This window comes from Anser cygnoides, chromosome 9 (genome assembly GCF_040182565.1).
Source record: "Anser cygnoides isolate HZ-2024a breed goose chromosome 9, Taihu_goose_T2T_genome, whole genome shotgun sequence".
Lineage (NCBI taxonomy): Eukaryota > Metazoa > Chordata > Aves > Anseriformes > Anatidae > Anser > Anser cygnoides.
The window spans coordinates 19,330,933-19,351,430 of record NC_089881.1 but is presented as its reverse complement, the minus strand read 5'-3'; the positions used below and the strand labels follow the sequence as shown (position 1 = coordinate 19,351,430).

The 20,498-nt window shown below is 35.9% G+C and overlaps 1 protein-coding gene across 3 annotated transcripts in view; it reads right to left on the bottom strand.

Annotated features, from left to right (window-relative positions):
• The window catches only part of PEX5L (peroxisomal biogenesis factor 5 like), a 102,538-nt gene that overhangs the window by 5,219 nt on the left and 76,821 nt on the right, over nucleotides 1–20,498 (bottom strand). For all 3 annotated transcript variants that reach the window (XM_048059465.2, XM_013174807.3, XM_048059466.2), the window contains 6 exons: nucleotides 18,981–19,092; nucleotides 16,055–16,264; nucleotides 14,834–14,960; nucleotides 13,585–13,681; nucleotides 7,710–7,805; nucleotides 676–792 (listed from right to left, as the gene is read on the bottom strand). In XM_048059465.2, coding sequence (XP_047915422.2) covers nucleotides 676–792; nucleotides 7,710–7,805; nucleotides 13,585–13,681; nucleotides 14,834–14,960; nucleotides 16,055–16,264; nucleotides 18,981–19,092 — 759 coding nt within the window. The remainder of the gene's footprint in view (nucleotides 1–675; nucleotides 793–7,709; nucleotides 7,806–13,584; nucleotides 13,682–14,833; nucleotides 14,961–16,054; nucleotides 16,265–18,980; nucleotides 19,093–20,498) is intronic.

The window sequence follows — 20,498 nt, the reverse complement described above, 5'->3', positions numbered from 1 at the left end:
TTGGACTCTCCATCAAAGATAATATACAAGCTCACACTGACTGCAGTATTAGCAGAACTGAACCTCGCCTGAGCCCAGGACATCCAATTTGATGGTTAAGAGCACACCTCAAGTGGTTGACTCCCTGTGGTGACTGTAACCTGATCTCTGTTCAGTTGATACCCTGAAATCTTCAATTAACCTTCAAGATATAGAATGGTGTTTCAACCATCTACTTTAGGATTTTTTTTTTTAGATTTTGCCTTTTTATCCTTTTGCCATTGCAGTGTGAAGTGTGTATGCTAATATTGGCTACATAAACAAAAGTAAAGCACACAATGGAGGGAATGAAGAAGGGAGACAGAATATGTCATTCTTATTCTCTGAAAGTGTCAGCCCAGATTTTCTTAGTATTTGCTGCTCTTCCTTAAGCACCTGTCTTCAAAGTGCCCAGAATCCAGCAGTTTGCTTTGTGATCCATTTGGCTGAATTCAAACAGTATGCATGTCTAAGTGTGTTCTCACTACAGTACTCTTCCAAATCTACTCTACTCACAGACACTTTAAAGAGGATGAGCTCTTTTGGGTAAAATTACTTTCCTTATCTTCGAAGAGTTTTCTTGGGTTCCCTTGAACAGCTGAGGCTCATCTAAAAATTTCACAGGAAGGATGTGCTGTATTAAAAACTTCATGTTACCTTCTCAATGGTTGAGATGGTGACTTGTCCTGGTGCTTCCTGGTTCTCTGAAATCCAGTTCCTGCGAGCCATTTCTTCCCATTCTGCTTGCATTTTATCCCAAAACTCTGTGTCTGACTGGAAGAAAAAGAGGAAAAAAAAGAAGAAAAAGAGCAACAAAACTCTAAAATAAAATGGTGAGCTTTTAATTTCTTTCTACCAGTGGCCTGAGTCTGGCAATTTTGCTGAGCAGGATTTGTTCTATTAATAATCATACTGACTGAAATACTACAGTACAAATTTGGAATTCCATGTAATTAAATTTCATCTCCTATATTGGAATGCGTTTCTTCAACAGAAATCTCTTTATCTCAGAGGCAGCATATGTTCTATTTGGAGCAGGATTTGCAGCAGCTTACACTACATTGCACTGATGCTAACAGCAAATTGTTACATACAATTTGAATGAAATGAATACTGCCCAAAAAAACAACACACAAACCCACAAACAAAACAAAACAAAAACAACCCTAAGCATACATGTTAAAGAATAACAATACATAAACCAGTTTAAAACAGAACAAGCATCCTACTTTGATAGATTCAGCATTTTCTACTCCATAAAAGAGTAATGACAAAGCTTAGACAGAGAGTGTTTGCACAAGAGAATTCAAATTAAATGTCTTTTGACATACTGGAGAAATCCCAACATATCCTGTGCTGGTGAAAGGAATCTGTAAGAGCTTATAAAATTGTACAGTAAGGCTAAGATTTAGCTGAAAGTCAAGAGGGAAAAACACGTAACAGAAAAATAGAAATGATTAAAACCAAACGAGGTTTAGGATGGGTAACAACCAGAACGAAGGAACCACTCTGTTTGATAGAAATTGATGTCAAGAAACAGAAACGGGACAAAAAAAAAAAAAAAGTGGGAGAAATCCAAGATAAGGTGGTGTTTTTTCAGCTGCCACACATTAGTCATAGCCCTGAGGTGCAGTCCCATAGCAAAATATACGCTCAGCACTGCAAGCCTTTGCAAAGTTCTCCAGTTCGTTAAGGGCATGGCCAGTATTTCAGTAAAACAGCACTACTGAGGGCGCAGTTTCTTAGTTTATTTATGTCAAAGAGAATAGCACAAATAACTCTGTTGAGGTATAGACAGACCTATTTGAGAGTGAGGTACTAAACAAAATTATTTAAAGTTGTTAGAAACTGGTCCAGGTAGTTTTGTCCAAATTGTTACCGCAAGATCAATCGCTCAATGGCTCCACAGCCAGGCATGATTTGCAAAATCTGAATCTGTGATTGCATTACTTGCCACAGGCCTCCTTCTTAGATGCTTGGAAAAAGGAAAACGCAGACTATTAGCGGATCTAGAATGAGTCAGCAATGAGAGCATTTGAGACTAGATATGAAGGGTTAGGAGGGCTTGCAACCACTATCAATAGATGCTATTACTATAAATCACAAGGCTGTTTGCAAATGGCAAGGTGCATTCCCTGTCTAGAAATCTAACAGGCATTTCCCTTTGACTCTTCCTGTGTCATCTGCCTCCTGATATCCAGGAGACTCAGACTAGCATGAATTATGCAGTGGCAGGATCTGTGAAGATACCTGCTATGTTACTCTGTGGACTAGGAAACGAGTGTGAATCATTCACGCCTGGAGAGATTACACTCTTTTTAATAGAAGCAAACTGAAGGTGACAACTCTGTTACACAACAACTTCTGAGGTTTCAAAATTTGCTTTCATTCCAAATTTGAAGGAAATACAGCCTTTTAAATAGTTGTGAGATTGTGCTGAAATGTCCATTTAGGGATTGAAAAGGCCAGGATAATGATTCAGATCTCGCCCTTTTTTATCAGCCATGAGCAGAGGCACTTGAATCCCTTAAACTATCCTGTTCAACAAATATCTCCATGGTCTATTTTGCATTCAGTGCAAATCTGTGCTGCATTGAAGAAGAAAATTACTTGACCGTGTTTTTACTATAAGTAATTTGGAGATTCAGGATGAGGTAAAGGAGTGGAAATTTCCCTTTTCTATAGATTAATATTAATATAACTACAGAAAAGTAATTAGTAATGCCTTTTGAAACAGATTAAGTTATAGAACTAATGATATATATGTATATGATGTTTATATTAGATTTTTTTTCTTGCATTTTTTTCCCACAAAGATCATTTATACGACCCACTGACTTGGAAACATATCAAATCACATTTCTTCTTCATATATAAAAACACTTAGTGTTTTTAAGTCTTAAATTCAAATACTGCTGCTTAGTTACATATTTATAATACACACAGAAGCTCACTGTGTGCATATTCTACTTAAAAGGCTAATGAATTACTATGCATTCAAATAACCGTGATTAATGTTTATCTATAGTGAATCAAAAATGGAGGAAAAATGTACTGGGGAGAAGTTCAGTTAAGCTATTAGCTCTCTTATCTCATCACATACTACTTGGACAGGGGTCAGGACCGAACTGTTAGTTTGCAACTATAACTAGTGATTTGCATGTCTGGGCAAAATGGATTTAAGTCCTTCATGTGGCTGTTGGGGAGGGAAGGTAGCCTTGCCTTGACTTGGCGAGTGGTTCTTATGATTTTGATTTTCCTCTTCATGTCACGATAAACCCTCAGTGGTGTAGCTGTACAGAACTGTATGGAATTTCCTGGAAGGGCACCTGAACTGCTGTTGGTTTTGATACAGGAAACCAAAGCCTAGGAGAGTTCGGTTGTCTGAATTCCACTCCTAGGCTGTGGTGGGATAGCAAGCCTACAACTGCAAAATATTAATATAGATATTATTAGGATAGAATAGATATATCTTAATATATATATATAATATTAAGGTATTATATATTAATACATTTAAAGTGACATGATGCATCTCTTATCAGCCTTCCAGAGTTCCAGGGGATTAACTGATTTTTTTGCCTTAAATAAATGTATATTACAGAATATTTTAATTATTACATAACACCGGGTAAAGTGTTGAGATACCTCTATGACATAACTTGTGTGTTAAGCAACTCTTCTTGTCACCTTCTTATTCCTGTGGAGTTTCACAAGAACACTTTTCTTTAGTTCAGACATAAGCTTATGCACATCTGTACGGGTGGTAGTCTTAATGGAGATGTTTGGAAGAAAGGAATACAGGGAGAAAGGAGTAAGATACATACTTTCTCTGGAAAGCCTCTGAGAATTTCGTAAGACTACCTTAGTAGAGAAATAACTGTTCTGCGATGCTGACCCAAATGGGACTGTATCCATACCTCTGTTTTCTAAGCTGTGAGATATAAGAGCCCAGATATACTAAGGGTCCATTTACCCGAAAGGACAGGACCTGCTGGGAAAGTCCGGAGCCAGGGACTGTATGGTTGTACAGTGCAGGGACTGATGAGGAGGGAAAACAGGACTGTGAGTTCCCTTCAATTTCAGAACTCCTGCAGCAGCTATGGCTTCCTAAATGCATTCAGTACGTGCAGGCTCTGAAACCGCTACGGCAAAACCGCGCTGAGCAACTGGATCATGCTCAATCATGGCACCTGATAAAATGCCATAATATTGCCATGGCAAATAACAATGTCAATAGCAGAGCAGTTTAATGTCCTTGAAGAAGAGGACATATTGCATGGTCTTTATTAAAGGCCTAAGGCTATTTCAGGTGTCATTAGTGGCAGTTTTTCCATTGACTTCAGTAGTAGGAGGGCTAAATTAATATTGAATGCTTCTGAAAATCTGGCTCTGGATCAAGACTCCTAAATTTAATTTTAACTCTATTTGCTATGTGACTGGTGCCAATTATTTCATTTCAGTGTTTTTCCTACCTTAACACTGGCAAATTGCTTTGGACATATCAAAAGTTTTCAGAGCAGTTGAACACGTTTAACATATTCTCAGATCATCTGCAGCCTTTGAGTGAAATGACAACCAGGAAAAATGTTTCATACCATCTGACTCCTTCCCTGCAGAATATTCTGCATTTTGTCAAAGAGACTGTTTTTACCCTTAGTATTTAAAAATACGCTGAAGCAGTGTCTCAGTGGGAGACAGAATTTCTTCAGGTTCTTTATTTCCTGTGATACAATGGCGGGAGTGGGGGGTGGATTTTCAGAATATTGATGGCTAATTTTTAAATTTACCGGTTTTCATCACATTTGATTAGAATTTTGCCTGTCCCATACTGCTAAAACTCAGTTTGCAATGTTTCTTCTTGACCAATGCATAAAAAATAAAGCTGTAATAAAGCTGTTGTGGTTGTTCTTCCTTTGAATTACTGCATCAATATGTTAAATTTGTGCACTTACTAATTACTACTAACAACTGTTGTCACAAAATTTAGCTGTAATATGTTCTGATGCTTCATAACAGTATATTTATTATACAGTAAGGGCTCATGTTGTAAATAAAATGATGCCGAGAAGGATGGTTTAAAATTTCTTTTGTGTAAGCTCACAAAACAGTGTGGCATCTGCAATTTAATATCTACACCAGGTAAATGTGGCATAAGAAAATATTAAAATTGCTTTTTTTCCATGTCTGAGACATTTTTCTGTTGGAAGTTTTTGCACTTCCTTGGTTTCATGTTTTTTAATTCTAACTCACTACCAGTAGGAAGGTGCAGGATAAAACAATCATATTAACAGAATATAGATACAGGATGGATCTGAGTTCTCATGCTAGCATTTTTTTTCTTTTTTTTAATTCAAAAGTACTGACTATTGGTAAAAAAACATCTAATTAGTAGAAAAAATATTTTAGACCATATTTGGTATGGCACTTGGAAATCACGACATTAGGTTATTTGTGCTTCCCTCAAGTGTTTAGCAAAGGGACAAGGAAAAAATCAAATCCGGTTTCCAGAATGAAAGAAAAGGTAGCCAAGTCTGCAAGGACCCAATCAGTGCAAGCGCATCTAGACCCTCTGTAGTAAAAAAGCTAATTTACTTATCTCTTTATTCTTTAAAGAATCCCCAATGACACAGACATCTTTAAACCTACTTTAGAAAGAATTACCTCACAGATTTTCATTAATCTCAGAGTTTGACATCTTAAGACCATTCCCAAAGCTCTAAAGTGAGTATTGGGTGGGGGATAAAGTTTGGTGTCTTCATTTACTGAATTTTTAATTAATTCCTTTCAAAGCAGGCAATGAAGAACCTCAGATTCACTTCCTTTTCTTGATCAGTTTTCTGGCTAATCTTACCACTCAGAGCTTTCCCAGTTGAGGAATATTACAGAAACATCCTAAGCCTAAAAGAAGGATTTTTGAACAGTATCTATTCTCTGGTTAAGAAAGCACTAATCTTTCTGAGATGGCCTGCAATTTATTTCAATTTATTTCAATCACCTTAACTTTCTTACCACTTCATTTTTGCCAGGATGAAAATTCAATGCTTTTCAGATGCAAATGAAAATAACTACTCTATAAGATCTTGAAGAGTCATCTCCTTTCTATTTTAACTACCTGGTCTAAATTTCTATTTTAAGCAGAAAGAATTACTTAGACTTCCAGTTACGTAGTTAGGGAAACATTTAATTAGAATCTTTTTAATAGCTGTTTGCAAGACTACATTAAAGCATTTTAATAATCTTTGTTGCCTCAGAATGACCTTTTTTTTACAATACATTCTCTTCCTTATTTTATTCTGTAAAGTAATTCAGTAAAGTCTTGTAATCTGTCTAGGAACTCCCCATCACACGTGGTTTCTGGGAACTGCAAAAGTACTGACACCATTTGCTTAACCACTAACTGTAATGCAGAGATGTTCACCATCAGATTCCCTGTGTCTCAACCACAGATTACTGCACAACATGTCCCACCTTAAGGATCATATTGCAGTGCAATTAGGAACATCTAGAAAATTTTGGTGATCTGAAAGCAAGTCTCTCATTTCCTGCCAGGAACAAATGTGCGTGATGTGCCACATCAAAAAAAAAAACACCACAAAACAAAACAAAACATATGCATCACCAACAGTTATTTAAAGTTGTTAATCTAATTGGTCAGGAAAAAAGGCACTCAGAGAATACAAATGTATAAACTCTTCAGTCTGTAGTTTATAAAACAGCTAATTTACTGATTGTGTCCATTTTAACTTTGTAAACTGAGATGATATTTTACGTGCATTAAGATCCTGTGAAACCATGGTAGAAATCATGTAGTCTTACCTTATCATATCATGAAAAATTTCCCTCAGTGGGAAAAATCCCTCAGTGGGATGCAGCTGTCCTGGCTGTTTGTAGCAATGGGATTTTAAACAGTTATGACTGAACCTCGGAGAAGATATGATGCTCAGAATTGACAATTGTACCTTATTTTTTAATGGATTCTATTAAAAAATCTGTATGCCACCTTATCTTAAGACTGGTGCAGGATTTCAGTTGGGAGTAGTGGTATAGGACAACACTCAAGAGACATTTTTCATGTTAGAAAAGTAGAAGTTAATGAAAAAAAAAACAGTAGATAGGAGAACTATTTGAATACCTTCACCTTTTCAAACTAAATTCCTTTATCAGAAGAAGAGAATACTCTGATGTTTAACATTCTATCTATAATTCTGTTATAATTCTAATTATAAAAATGCACTGATTACGGCTGTATGTGCAGTTACTCATCCATTACACCAAGTAATCATTCTCTTTATCAATGATTCTGAATTCCAATTTCAATGTGCAGAATTGGTTTGTGTCTGAGCTGAAATAACTGATTGGACACATTCAGTTGCTGGGGAAAAAGCAGTTTTCACTCATATACCTTTATTTTTGAAGTACTTGCATTACGGGGAATTTTTCTTGACCCACATATTAGAGTAAGACAAAATCAATTTTGAAAAGTTAGTTCTGGTTCATGTCCATTTATAGCTAAGGCTGTATTTTTTGTTAAGAGAGAAACTGATATCTTAAATGAGTAACTCCAGGAACCATATCTTTTCTCTGCTTTGAATAATCCACTTCCAACTTTCTCCTCTACTTGTGCTGCAAAATGAATACAAAATCCATAGAACATTAGATGAAAATGAGAACAGTAAATGAAATAATACCTCAACAGCTGCCTTTGCTCTTTCAAATTCTTCTTCCAAGGAGTGATTTCTAGAGAGAAGAGGCCCTCCCCAACGTTGCTCCTTAGCTGATCGTGCCTAAAAAAATAAAAGAATAACTCAGCATAGGATGATATACTCTCTGCAAAATTTCTGAGTTATTTCCTTAACTGCCTCAAGCCCAAAATGGCCTTTTTCTTGGGCAAAACTAATCGTGTCCCTGCATGAATTCCTCTGAATTCGCATACACTGTAGAAAGATCATTCCTCATCAGAAGCAGAATAACTTATCTTTCTAGAGTTTTCTTATTACTCAAGATGTGTGAAAATTAAAGAGACAGCCAAGAAAAGACAGTGAAAGGACTGGGCTAAAAAGGGAATAGATGGCTCTTTTGTTAAGACTTTTACCTTAATTGTTCCTACTCCTGTATTATGACTGTGACAATGCATTCCACTCAGTATATTCCAAGAAGAAAGCCTCTCATTTTGCCTGTATATTTTGTGTTTTTCTTTCAGATTCTGCTTTGGGATCACATTGGAGAGACAGGTTTGCTATGGCTTTCACTGGAGGGATAAATGCATTTTACAACCAGTAGTTGTGCTCCCTTCTACACCTGACTATCAGTCAGTCCCATTGGAAGTCCATAACAAGTTTCTCCCTATTCTCTTGCTAAAAAACATTTTATTAATGCTTTTTGCACAAAAGGCACAACACAAAAACAAACAGTATTCAGTGATGGCATAGAAAATCACAAAGTGGCCTAATCTTGCTAAACAGAGCTCTGACTGCTAATCCATTCTCTCGTGTTTGTCAGAGGTTAAACTCATTAGCCATTTGCCTGACCATGGTCCCAACTGCATTAATTTACATGATTATGTTTCTGATGACTGTACTTATAATATCCAATTTCAATAAGACACATTGCTAAAAGACTAATTTTGCTCACTTCAGACTCATTGGGCTGTATCTGCAAGTGTTGGAATTTGCTTTCTTGGAATGAAACATGCAATAACATTCCTGTGCGTTCATACAGTGTGCAAAGCATGGTCAGACATGTCTGTCTGCCTGTGTATACTCATGCCTTTTTAACTAGAAAGATGACATACTTTGTCAATATAGCCCTAAAGTTCCTATACACAAAACAGTTATTTTACTGATTAACAGAATTTAGGGCAGAGGAGATAACTTGTTCAAATAGTCTGTTTGTTTCTATGTTTTCTTTTGTCACTTGGACAGCCATAAGATGAAAGTGATGTTCTACTGATGGTAAGTGGAGTTGTCTGGAATATATGTCTTTGAGGAATGTGCTTGGGTTTAATTAAAAGTTATCAAGAGACCTTAATCTTGTCACTATGTTTGGAAATTTGTTTAATTGACCTCCTCGTTTCTCTTATTCCTTTCAATTTCTGTTTCCAGCTATTCTTATCCTTTCTCCAGTAGTGTGAAGCAGTTTTTAGTACCCCTTATTTTCTCCGTGGAAAGATACCCATTACTTTAATCTGCTTTTAATTATCTTTTAAATGTTATAAAGAGATTAAGATCTTAACTTAGCTTGTTATGAGGCATTTTATTCAGATTTCAACCTTTTTGTGGCACTTTTACTCTCCCTCTTTAATTTATTATAGCTTTAATGTATAGCCATACAGACAACAAAAGTGAACACTATGGTCCAATACCTGTCTTGCTGTTTCTTTATGCAGGGAACAAGCGATCTCCTATCTCCCACTAATTATGCCTGCTTTTCTATGGTTTTCTTGTCACAGTACCGCACAGGGAGCACTCACAGCGACATGTTCGTACACTCTAAGCCATAGATCCTTTTCAGAATTGCCTTCCAACATAGCGTTGTAAGTAGAGCCTGCATTCTCATTCTGTAATATATGATTTTTCAAGCAACTGTATTGTAATACTTATTTATATAGGTGTCTTGGTCACCAGCTCATTTTTATGACTCCCTTGTTTACATTTTATTCGGTCCACTGTTGCATTATATGCAAATTTCACCAGGAATGGCTTGCATATTTATTTTCAGATCAATAATATTGAAGATCATGATTTCTCTTTGTAATGTCAGAAGAATCCCCCTTTATGATTACAATTCCTAGTAAATAACTACCGGTCCTGAGAACTTGTTAGCTAGCCTTAATCTGTTTAACAGCTGCTTTATTCATATTGCATGGTGGCAATTTTTAAATCAGAATATAGTACACTAAGTCAAACATCTTGCTGAGTATCACACAGCAGCTTATCAACCCAACCTGCAATCTGATCAAAGAATAAAATCTGTTTTTTCTTCACACAAAAGTGTGTTGATAGACATTAATTACGTTCCTAGCCTTTTCACTATTTATGAGTTGACTCTTGCAAAATGTTTGACTACATCAGCTTTTGAATCTTTTGCTTCTAGTGACTGTAATTGCCTTAGGTCAAGGACAATAGCATAAATCATGATGTTTAGACTGACTAGTACTGGAGAAGGGGAGAGAGCTTGTTGGGGCAGTTAGAGAGGTGAGGAGAAAGAGGATAAGAAAGAAGCACACAAGTCCCCTCCTCTGCCTCATATCACAGCATACACATTCTCTCTGCGTAATCCCCACAGAAATACACCTTCTCCTCCATTAAATGCACACCTGCTCTCAATCAGAGGGGAAAAAAGAAGTAATTAACAAAACCCACATAAGCTACATTTGCATATAGACAATGCAGAGTCATATTCTGAGTTGTGATATCCAGAAATGAAAAACCCCATGTGTAACAAACATGCTGCCTTTTGCTAGTGCAGGAAGAGAGGGGATGGAAATGGAGTGCCAGCACTGGAGAACTTCACCTCTCCAGCTGGTGATGGATTGGGACTCTGCAGCTGTGACCCTTAACGGGAGTCCAAGGTGTAGTATGGGTCGGGGTGGAATGGGTATGTCTGAGGCATGGACAGCCTGCATACACTGTGGTTTGATATGCTCACCACTCTACAGTGGAGGTGCTGTAGTTGATCACTGGCTGCTGTCTTCGGGAACAAAATCTTCCATTCCAATACATTTGCGCACAGTTTCCTGCACCTGTAGTCTGCTTATGTGCTGTTGGACCTTAACTGTTGGTGAGAGGCTTAAATTATAGTCTTAACTTTTGAGCAGGTCTTCAAATAACGAGCTAAATCTGTCCTTTGTAACTTAATTTTATTAGAGTAACTGGCACATCCAAAAAGATCCAGGCCATTTGTCTTACTATATGTATCTGGGAGAAGTGGGGAATAAATCATGCATTCTAAAAACTGCTGCCCAAAACTGCATGTTTCTAAGGTTTACAGGCTTTGAAATACACGTTAGTCTAAGAGTGTAGAGATAGTAGAATTAGGTATAGTTTGTAGTATGTCGAGGTTTCTTGTGTATGCATTCTGAGTGAGCAACGAGGCCCGAGTTTTAAATTGTATTTTGAAAGTTAAAACATAAGCAGAGTTTATGCATATACATTTTAACATATTACCTCCCTCTGTAGTTTGTAACTGTCAGAGAGAAAATAAACCTTCAAAAAACCCCATCACTGTAGGAGCTCTCGTACCAATAAAACCGTAACAAGGAACTTTCTGGTATGGCAGATAAAAGAATGAACAAAGATACTTGGGCCAATACAGCTTAAGAGTTAATAATAGGACACATATGATGTGAGCAGAATACTAAGAAGGAAGTTGGCCACATCCAGTGACAGCTACCATGCTATTGCCCTTTCCAGCATTTAGAGACATTTCTTCCTCATTCTATGATTCTTATTAATTCAAAGCTTGCCTTTGTGATTTTGTATGACATAAGCACGGTAAACACAGGATTTCATTAAGGAGATTGCATAATTTTAATGAAAATGTAACCTAGTTGCTTAGTATTTCACTCTGAGGAACTAAATCTAACATCAAAGATGAGTGATGAAGGCAATTGTCTCAGCAACTACTGATGGCTAACTGCAGCAAGTTTGACAAGATGAAATCTTTAGGGTATGACAGAATCTGTTGCATATGCAAAGGTTACCCTTAAATGAGATAGACAAGATCTATAGAGGACAAAGTATGGTAAACATGCTTTGATAAAAGCACTACTAATATGATTTCTTTTACAAGCAGATTAAGAACTCTGTCAAAACAGATGAGCCTGGTTGTTGGGAACTGACAACTTTGACAGTCCAAGTATAAGCAGGATGAAGCACTATTAATTACCAGGTCAACAACATTTCATGACTTGAGTGGATCACGAGTTTGAAAAAAAGGAGCTTATGATAAAGGAAAACAAAACATGAAATATACTAGAGCATCAGATAAGAATTTTATACTCTGCTTCTCTTTCAAGTTGGCTGATTCAACTTAAGATTTTTAAATTTTCAAATACCATCCATTTTATAAAATAGTACGGAGACTCAAAGGATTGAATCTATACTGAATTAAAAATGCTGATTTTTGCTTCTGCAGTTATTCTAGTAGAATGGGAAATAGACCATATAAAGTAGAGGTGCTGTATTTGCAATTGCTTTTACAGAAAGCCACAGACTTATAATCTGTGACTGTCTACTTGATTTAAACACATCCAGGTTAAACATAAAGATGGCATTTAGATCTATTAGGCTGACGAATAGCCTCCTAAAAAGTGGTTAGGGGTACTTCAAGAGAAGATGGACAAAGCATGTGAAAAGATGCTGTCCATCTAAAGTAGATATTATGCAACAGATCTTTTCCATTACTAAGATGTATAAATATTGTACAGAATGAAAAAGACATCATGCATTAGAACTAGTTAAACCTTCCGGGGGAAAAATAAAAATTGAAAAAAAAAAAAAATATCCTGTTTGTAATGTAGAAATGGCAGGAAAGTAAAGGAGACTTTTTCACTTTTTCCCTAATGAAAATATAGAAATGGGTCTTGATAACTAGGTTCTATTTCTATTTTCTGCAAAAACTCGTGCATGATCTCCAAAAAAGACATTTGACATTTTGGTGTCTCATTTTTCCATTTTCAAATGGGACTATTAATTTTCATTAATTTCCAGATATTACATCTAACAGAAAGGTTTTGAAGTGTAGGCTTCAAAATAGCTGTAGAAAAATTGAGAGAAAAATTGCTTTCAACTATAAGTGAATCCACCAAACAACTTGCTCTCACCCCTGCCAGTAGCATTGGCTGAACTTGAAAACTTTCAGTTAAGAAATAAAAAACTGGAAATAAGGTGTATAAGCAATCTGAACTATATGAATGCATATATAAATGTGTATTTGTACATATATATGCATACATATATATAATACCATATGACTTTAAGTAATTTCCATAAAGTCCTGTTCAATATACTATATGACAGTGGAATTGGGCAAATCTACAAATTTACAACCCAGAGCCCTCCTTATTGGAGTTCATTTTCCAGCAGGAAAAAGTCCATTGAACACACTGCTCTCCTACCTGTGGAGATAAACTACTAATGAATGTTGGCCTAATGATTCTTTCCCGTATTCCTTTGCCATTTCCCAATTTTGGGTATTCCTGGTCGACCAAGAGACCTTGAGAAAAGCTATATTACAGGAAGAGGGAACCATAAGAAGTTTGATTTTCAGAACTGGAGGAAGGGAAAGCAGATACTGCTGTAAATTGCAGTTTGATATCTTTTTGTACAGGAAGGTCACACAGTTCACTGCAGTGTTAAACTCTGAATGTTTGATATGCTGACAGTTATGCTAATTTTGTAATATACTAATTTGGAAGCTGTGTGAAGATTCAGCTGTATGAGGCTTTTAACTGATGATCCTGAAAATTTCCCTTAAATAGTTCTTCCAGCATGTGAACAGTTAGCCAATGAGACAATTCCTACTTGCCTTTTTAATGTTACTAAATTTACCAAATCTTCTTACCTGTATTGCAGGTGCAAGTTCTAGTTCTGATGTTGAATCAGTGTCCAAGGCACTCTTCACATTAGTCAGCTCAGACTGTGATCTATTTTCTGTGGACCTAGAAATAATGTATTTACATATTCGTCACTGCAGACTAAGATGCTTTGCCTTATCTATTTCAGGTTCATAAGCTCATACAGACTAATTAGGTTAACTCTTTTAACTGAATTGTTTAACTTGGAGATTTCAAAAGTGCCTGAACCCTTTTCAGTGTTACTGCTATTCCATTTTTCAGTTCTGTGCAGACAATAGTAATGCAAAAAAAAACGGAATCAGGCCCAATTCACCAGTAAAGCACCAAGCACATATGGGCATTAAACTACTATAATGGAATGGAGACTTTGCCTCTACCACTACACTTCCATTTCATAGAAATGCAAAATGAGGTTTAGGCAACGACACAAGCATGTAACTGCAGTCAGTGTCTAAGAATCAACAGCCACATTGCAAGACTTCATCCTGGCTTATGTGCCTGTTTGTGCCACAAGATCCTATTTTCTTCCTCAGAAAATGAAGCCCTGTAGGCCAAAATCAGGTTAACTGAGCGAAACTCTTCTATAAAGCTCTAAGTTAATGAAACACTCAGATAAAGGGCTGGTTAAGACACAGGATGAGCATCAGTTGGTCAGGAATCTGCTTCTAGTGTACGAAAATGATAATCATGGTCATGCATAATGCAGCGAATGACTGTTGCTTACATACCAAGAAGACAGCAGAATTAATCTGTGTGACCTGGTCCTAAAGGCAAAGCCCAATTCTTCCCTCTTTTACATCCTTTGTAATTTTAGTTGAACTGTGTGAAAGAGGTAATACTTGGCTATTATAATACTATATTTTTTCTTGCCTTTTCCACACAGAAATTCTGCCCTCTTGATAGCAAAGAAATTACACTGGGTATCCAGTGACTGTCACATCACTGCACAGTATCTTTTTTTACTAATTTTACTCACATCTGTAGTCTTTTGGATCACTGCATCCCTCTGTGGAATTTTCACCACCATCTATTTAGCAACTGCACCTGCTATTCTTCACAACATTAAAAATTGCTGACAAAATGTAATTTTATAGTGTGATTGTTTATGATACATTGTCCAAAATGTCTGCTTGCATATTTTCAATGTAATCCTAACAGATTTAATAATATGACTTGTCATCGTTAATTAAGAGAGCTGGACTGGAAATATTTTTCTAAGAAAAGCAAAATGTATACCATAAAAGCTCTTTTGATGGAGCTCTAGATGATGATGATGTTCGTTCTGCAGAAGGGTGGACCTTGCAGCTCCTCTCTCCGTGAAAGTTGACGTCATCCCATTTCTCTAGCTGTGTCTGAATATCAACTGAAAGATAACAAAAGAAGATATGAACTTATCAAAGAAACTACTGTTTCTTGAATTAATTCCCCTCTGTTGAATATAAGTTCAGAGGAAATTGTGAAGCCATGCCACCAAAGACTACTTTAATTAAAGTCCAGTAGACAGAAATGTTGTGCACCTTTCTAGCTGATATTCTGTAAAAATACTTGGGAATTTGCAACATTTTTCTAAATCATGATTTTTAAGGCCACCAAAAGCAGATTCATGGTCAGAAAGTCAGTGGAAATCTCAATTTAAAATCATTGGTTTGCATGTAATTTAGATCTGTTGATAAAATTATACCGATAGGAATATATTTTAATTTCTTAATTGTATTCAAATTGTATAAATAAAACTTATTCTGGTGACTACCATTCACAAATGACTGTGTAGGCAACCAATAGGATTCAATCATGTGTTGGACTTGCCTTGCAAAAATGAGATATTCAGCTCCTGTTCAATGATAAAGTTATATAAAAGTTCTATGTTGATGAAAGGAAAATTTGCTACCTTGGTATAAATTACATTTACCTTGCAAATTTCTCAGTTGCGGTGCAAGTAATTTAGTTTGGATGGAACTAAATTAAATTCACCTTTTCCAAAGCTCATCTATAGATCATGCTTGGCAGGCTACTGAGTTGTATTCAGGTTTTTGTTCAATCTGTATAAATATAGCTCTTCTGTCCAGAACTTTTTTCTCTGGCATGCATAGGTGAAGCAGTACTCAAAAAATTCTTGTGTATTTCTAGCACATGAAGATCTGAAAAGGACACCCACTGTGGGTTGTTTCTGATCTGTGCCCTTTATTGGTTTCTCATGATAGTGTTATAGATTTTTCTACCATTTTACTGATCCTATTTTTTTTTTTTTGTAAAATCCACTCAGATCTTTATTTGCACATTTACTGACGATATGTATAATGATAAAGGCAAAATGTTTACACAAAGTTAAGTTTACACTGTCTGCTAAAGTGTGGTGCAGTGGAAATTCAGATCTTGCTCATTATTTTGGGCTAGTATCAAGGAGAAACTTGTGCTAAGCAAGGCTATATAACACTGATATAATAGCTACACTCTTACCTAAATCTAGTGAAGACTTGTCTGAAACTCTGACGGTCTGGACTTTCTGCTCAGTGTCCACACTGATAAGGTCAGAATTGTCTGTCTTCTTTCTGTGGGTTGAAGCTTTTAAGCCTTCACCTCTTGATGGATTCTCTGACTTCTTTGCTTTGTTTTGGGTTTGTAAGACAGGTTCACTAAGATCCAAGAGATCCAAACCTGTTGATAACACTTAGAGACAAAATGTTAGAATTCAATGTTAATTCAAATAACTTTTTTTTTTTTTTAATTTGGAAAAGGAATTATTAAGTTAATGCATTTTCATTTGACTACAGTAGATGTGTATTTCCTGCTAAAGATGATGACCAGCGTACTCAAATATGATTAGTGATCTCATGTGCTTAACTGGATGCAGTTTAAAAAAGCCTGATTTGTAAGAAAGGCTTTTGCTCTGAAAATCTTCAGAACGTCCTCTTGGGTCTTAGTCCACAGTTTTTCTTATGTTGTGAAGGTTTCCTGTACAGTTGAGTTTTTGGGTAGATTTGGCTTAATCTTATGGCTTACCAAATACTTGTAACAGCTGCTTAGGTTGTTGTACCACGACATTAAGGAAAAAGCTGAAGAATGGACTGCTTTCTCTAACATTTCACATTCAGAGATTTTTTTCAAAGATGCTGAATTATGCTTTTTTTCATTAGACAACCACTTTCAAAAAAATCTTTCTGAAAAAAATACTTTGAACCAATCTTTCTTTTCCTAGTAGGCAACTCACCTTAGTTTCCTAGAACTATTCACCTTATTCATTTCTCATTAAACTATTAATTCATTTGTGGTACTAAAGGACATGGTTTAGTGACCTGACTCAGTAGGTCAGATTGATGGTTGGATTTGGTGATCTTGGAGGTCTTTTCCGACCTAGATAGTTCTGTGATGCCAGGATTCTATAAGGTAAAAAATATTCTAACCTTTGTACTTCAAGTGTTTCTGGACAAAGCTTAAAACTACAGAGGAAAGTTAGATGTTTAGTTCTTTCAAATTCAGTGAGAGTTTGACTTCTTTTAGGTTCTACTAAAAATTGTAGTCTAAAATGTGTTTTTTTGTCATTAATTTAAAAGAATTGCATATAAAATCAGGTTCCACCACACATATTAGAACATGTTGCTTGACAAAACAAATGTAATTGTGAAGTTAATAAGAACAAATCTTTCTAAATTAGGAAAGGAACTGGAGAAAACAAGAGCTATGTTTGCTTTGCCCATGGTTAAATTTTGGCAAAAAGCAATGGATACCACTATTCTCTGAAGCCTGTGTCTGTTAGAGATGCAGAAAATATAAAACAGGTGAGAAAGAACAGTTGTGATAGAAAAGCTTCAAACAAAGGAAGGCCTAGCACTGAGAATATGATCCTAACAATGAGAGAACTGTGCATCTATGCATGACTGAAAAAGGGCCCGAGATTCTGACAGTAAAGATTTTTGCTGTACTGGAAGAAACAGGGTGCAGAAAACTATAGCACAAAAGACAATAACATAGTCTTTTCTTCCTGCAAACAAATCTGCATTGCCCCACATTTGGCCAACTTTTTTGGTCAAAAAGGAATAACTGTATGGTTAGCAATTTTTTCTACTGTTGTTGCTGTTTGTCCTTTTCAAGATAAATATTAACTCTAATTAGAAATTCTATTGCTTGCTCTGTTAAAGACCATATCAGTATATAAGCCAGGCTTCAGTCTGAGTTTCTCATTTATAAGTTGCTTGAAGAGTAATATTGGAAATTCTTTAGCATACAAAAGACAGAACTCCCTCCTCTGCATTATCAGTTTACAGGGGAGGTGTTTTTGACACATATATTGTCATCTCTTGTAGTGCTTTATCTGTCTTCTTGGTAAATAACCAGATTTCATCAGTCTTCACAAAATAAAAAACTTATAAATAAAAATCTGATTAAAATGCCCCAAATCTGACAGATATTCAAGGCAGATATAGGATCTTATCCAGACATAAGACACTTAATTTTTACAACACCATCTTAAACAACTTGAAACATTTATATTAATCCCTGTAATATCTTTAGTTATATCAAAGGAAAAAATACTATTTACAATTGTTAATTTAATTCAGTGTTCTAGTTTTGCTACTAGAAACCGCATACTGCTTTAGACACATTAATTAGATGTGAAGATAATCACCCAGCTGTTAATTAGTCATTTAGTTATTTTAATAATTTGGATGTATATGGATTTTAATTAAATGGCTTCTAACGAGACAAATCATTTTATGAGACTGCAGCAGAACATGGTAGCACTATTGATTTTATGGTATCTCAGTAAATCAACTCAAATGCTTAGATTACCTTAGCACAAATACTGAATAGGAGAATGCCAATTTCTACAAACACATCCAAAGGACAACACACTTAATTCAGAAGGCTTTCAGGATTTCTTCTTAATTATCTGCTTTACTACCTCACCACAAAACAAATCAGGCAAGAAATTTCTTGGATCTTTTCAGTACTGAAGTTTCTGAACTCAAGTCTGGATAAACTGTTTTGATATCTCTTCCCTTTTTCTCAGACATCCACATCTTTCTAAAGAATGGGTTTGGTTAAAACAAGAGTAAATGTGGCTTATCCATTTGTTATATTTTTACAAAAACAAAGATTGAGAATTTGTTGATCTGCTACGTACTTCCTGTTGAAGTTCCCTTTAATTCAAGGTCAGAGATCTGCTAGAATAAATGTGATTTGGATCACATCAGATTTGCCCTGAAATGTAATAAGCATTTCTTTTTTCTAGTAATAGATCAAACAATTACAATATCAGTTTATAATTTTGTGCAAATAGTATTTTTTATAAGAGACTAAAAGAAATTACTTGACAAAATATAACACAATTAAAATAAAACTAAAATTATTTCTCTCATGAGAGATAGTACAGAATTTTGGTTACCTGCAGTATTTGATGTTACAGGCCTTGCAACAGCTTCTGGTTTAGCTTCACAGAGAAAGTCATCAATGGAGGGGCTCAGAAGTGGTCTGCTTTCTTGCTGCTCATTCACCAGCTGACAACAAAAAATCTCAGGATCACGGAGTGTTGTTGGGGTACACAATTTGAACAAATAAAACATTTTTTTTTTTATAATATCATGTGCTTTATTTTTGATTGCTAGAGAGTCAGAGATTGCAATTAGGAGATGTACAAATAGTTCTGGGCTTAAAATTGTAAAAAAAAATAAAACAAAACCAAATCAACTTAGTTACTCTCTTAGGGCAAAATTATATTCCAGTTTTACAAATTGCACAAAAATAAAGCAGCAAGGTGATTTTTTTTTCATAGCAATTATTGCAATATATTGCTCATAGGGCTAAAGTGTTCAAGGTCTGATGTAACTCCCTTTAAATCAATGGGTGAAGTTGGCCTTCCCTGTCACCAGGAGACTAAGCAGGACTTTTTTAATATTTGGAAGTGGTCTTGTTTTCACCAGTAACATGCCTCCCCACAGAATTCCTACAACACCATTCCATCTAGAAAATATGCATTAGCCCATTAAACAATAACCTGCTGAGATGGAAAACACCTCTCTGCGATACAAGGACATATGAATGACAGTGGATGGACTCTGGTGAATTTCTGAACTTCCTGCATGAGTTTTGACTGTGTGAAGACTCATAATACAATTTGTATTTTAAGCAGTTTTCCCTTTTTATTGTGATTGCAGGAATGCGACCTAAAAGAAATCTGTATATTAGAGGATTTTCATGTATTGGGTATTAAAAAACCTAAAGAGTAATAAAACAGTCTCATAAATAAAAGTCTCCTCTCTACAATCCTCTGATGGCAGGATCAAGACCTAAGTTGAGCTGGATGGACGTCTGACGGTGTGGCCTGCATTTACTTTAACAATATGAACACGTTTTTCTTTTGTTACTTTCATCTGGGACACTTTCAGCTTCACCCTTATCCTCTCTCAGCTCCCTCTTTCTGTCCTGTTTTTGCTCTTTTTCCACTGTTGTAATTTTGAAATGTTCTCTGTGTATATTTGAACTTTTAAATTGAGGATGCTAACATGGTCTAAAACTGGCAAGAAAAGGTATTCCCTTATCCTAATTTGATGTTTATTGATTACTGGCATTTAGCTACTGCAGCCTCTACAGCTCCTACAATACAACAGCTTAGGTTCACTGTTGTTTGTCACTTGGTATTCCAATGTCTCAAGGAAATACTGGAGCCCATAATTTTGATGGGTCAAATATTTAAGCTGGTACCTAAAGCTGACTGACTGTAATATTCATTTACCCAGAATCTGGCCTGTAACATCATTGCTATCTGAAATAGCAATTTATACAATTAACGTGGAAGATTGCTTGCCCAACTGTGTGTAGCAGAATGTGCAAACTGGGGGCACTTACTTTAGAAATCTGGCAATGACATTGCCTCAAACTAATTCTGCATGTGCTAAACCTAGAC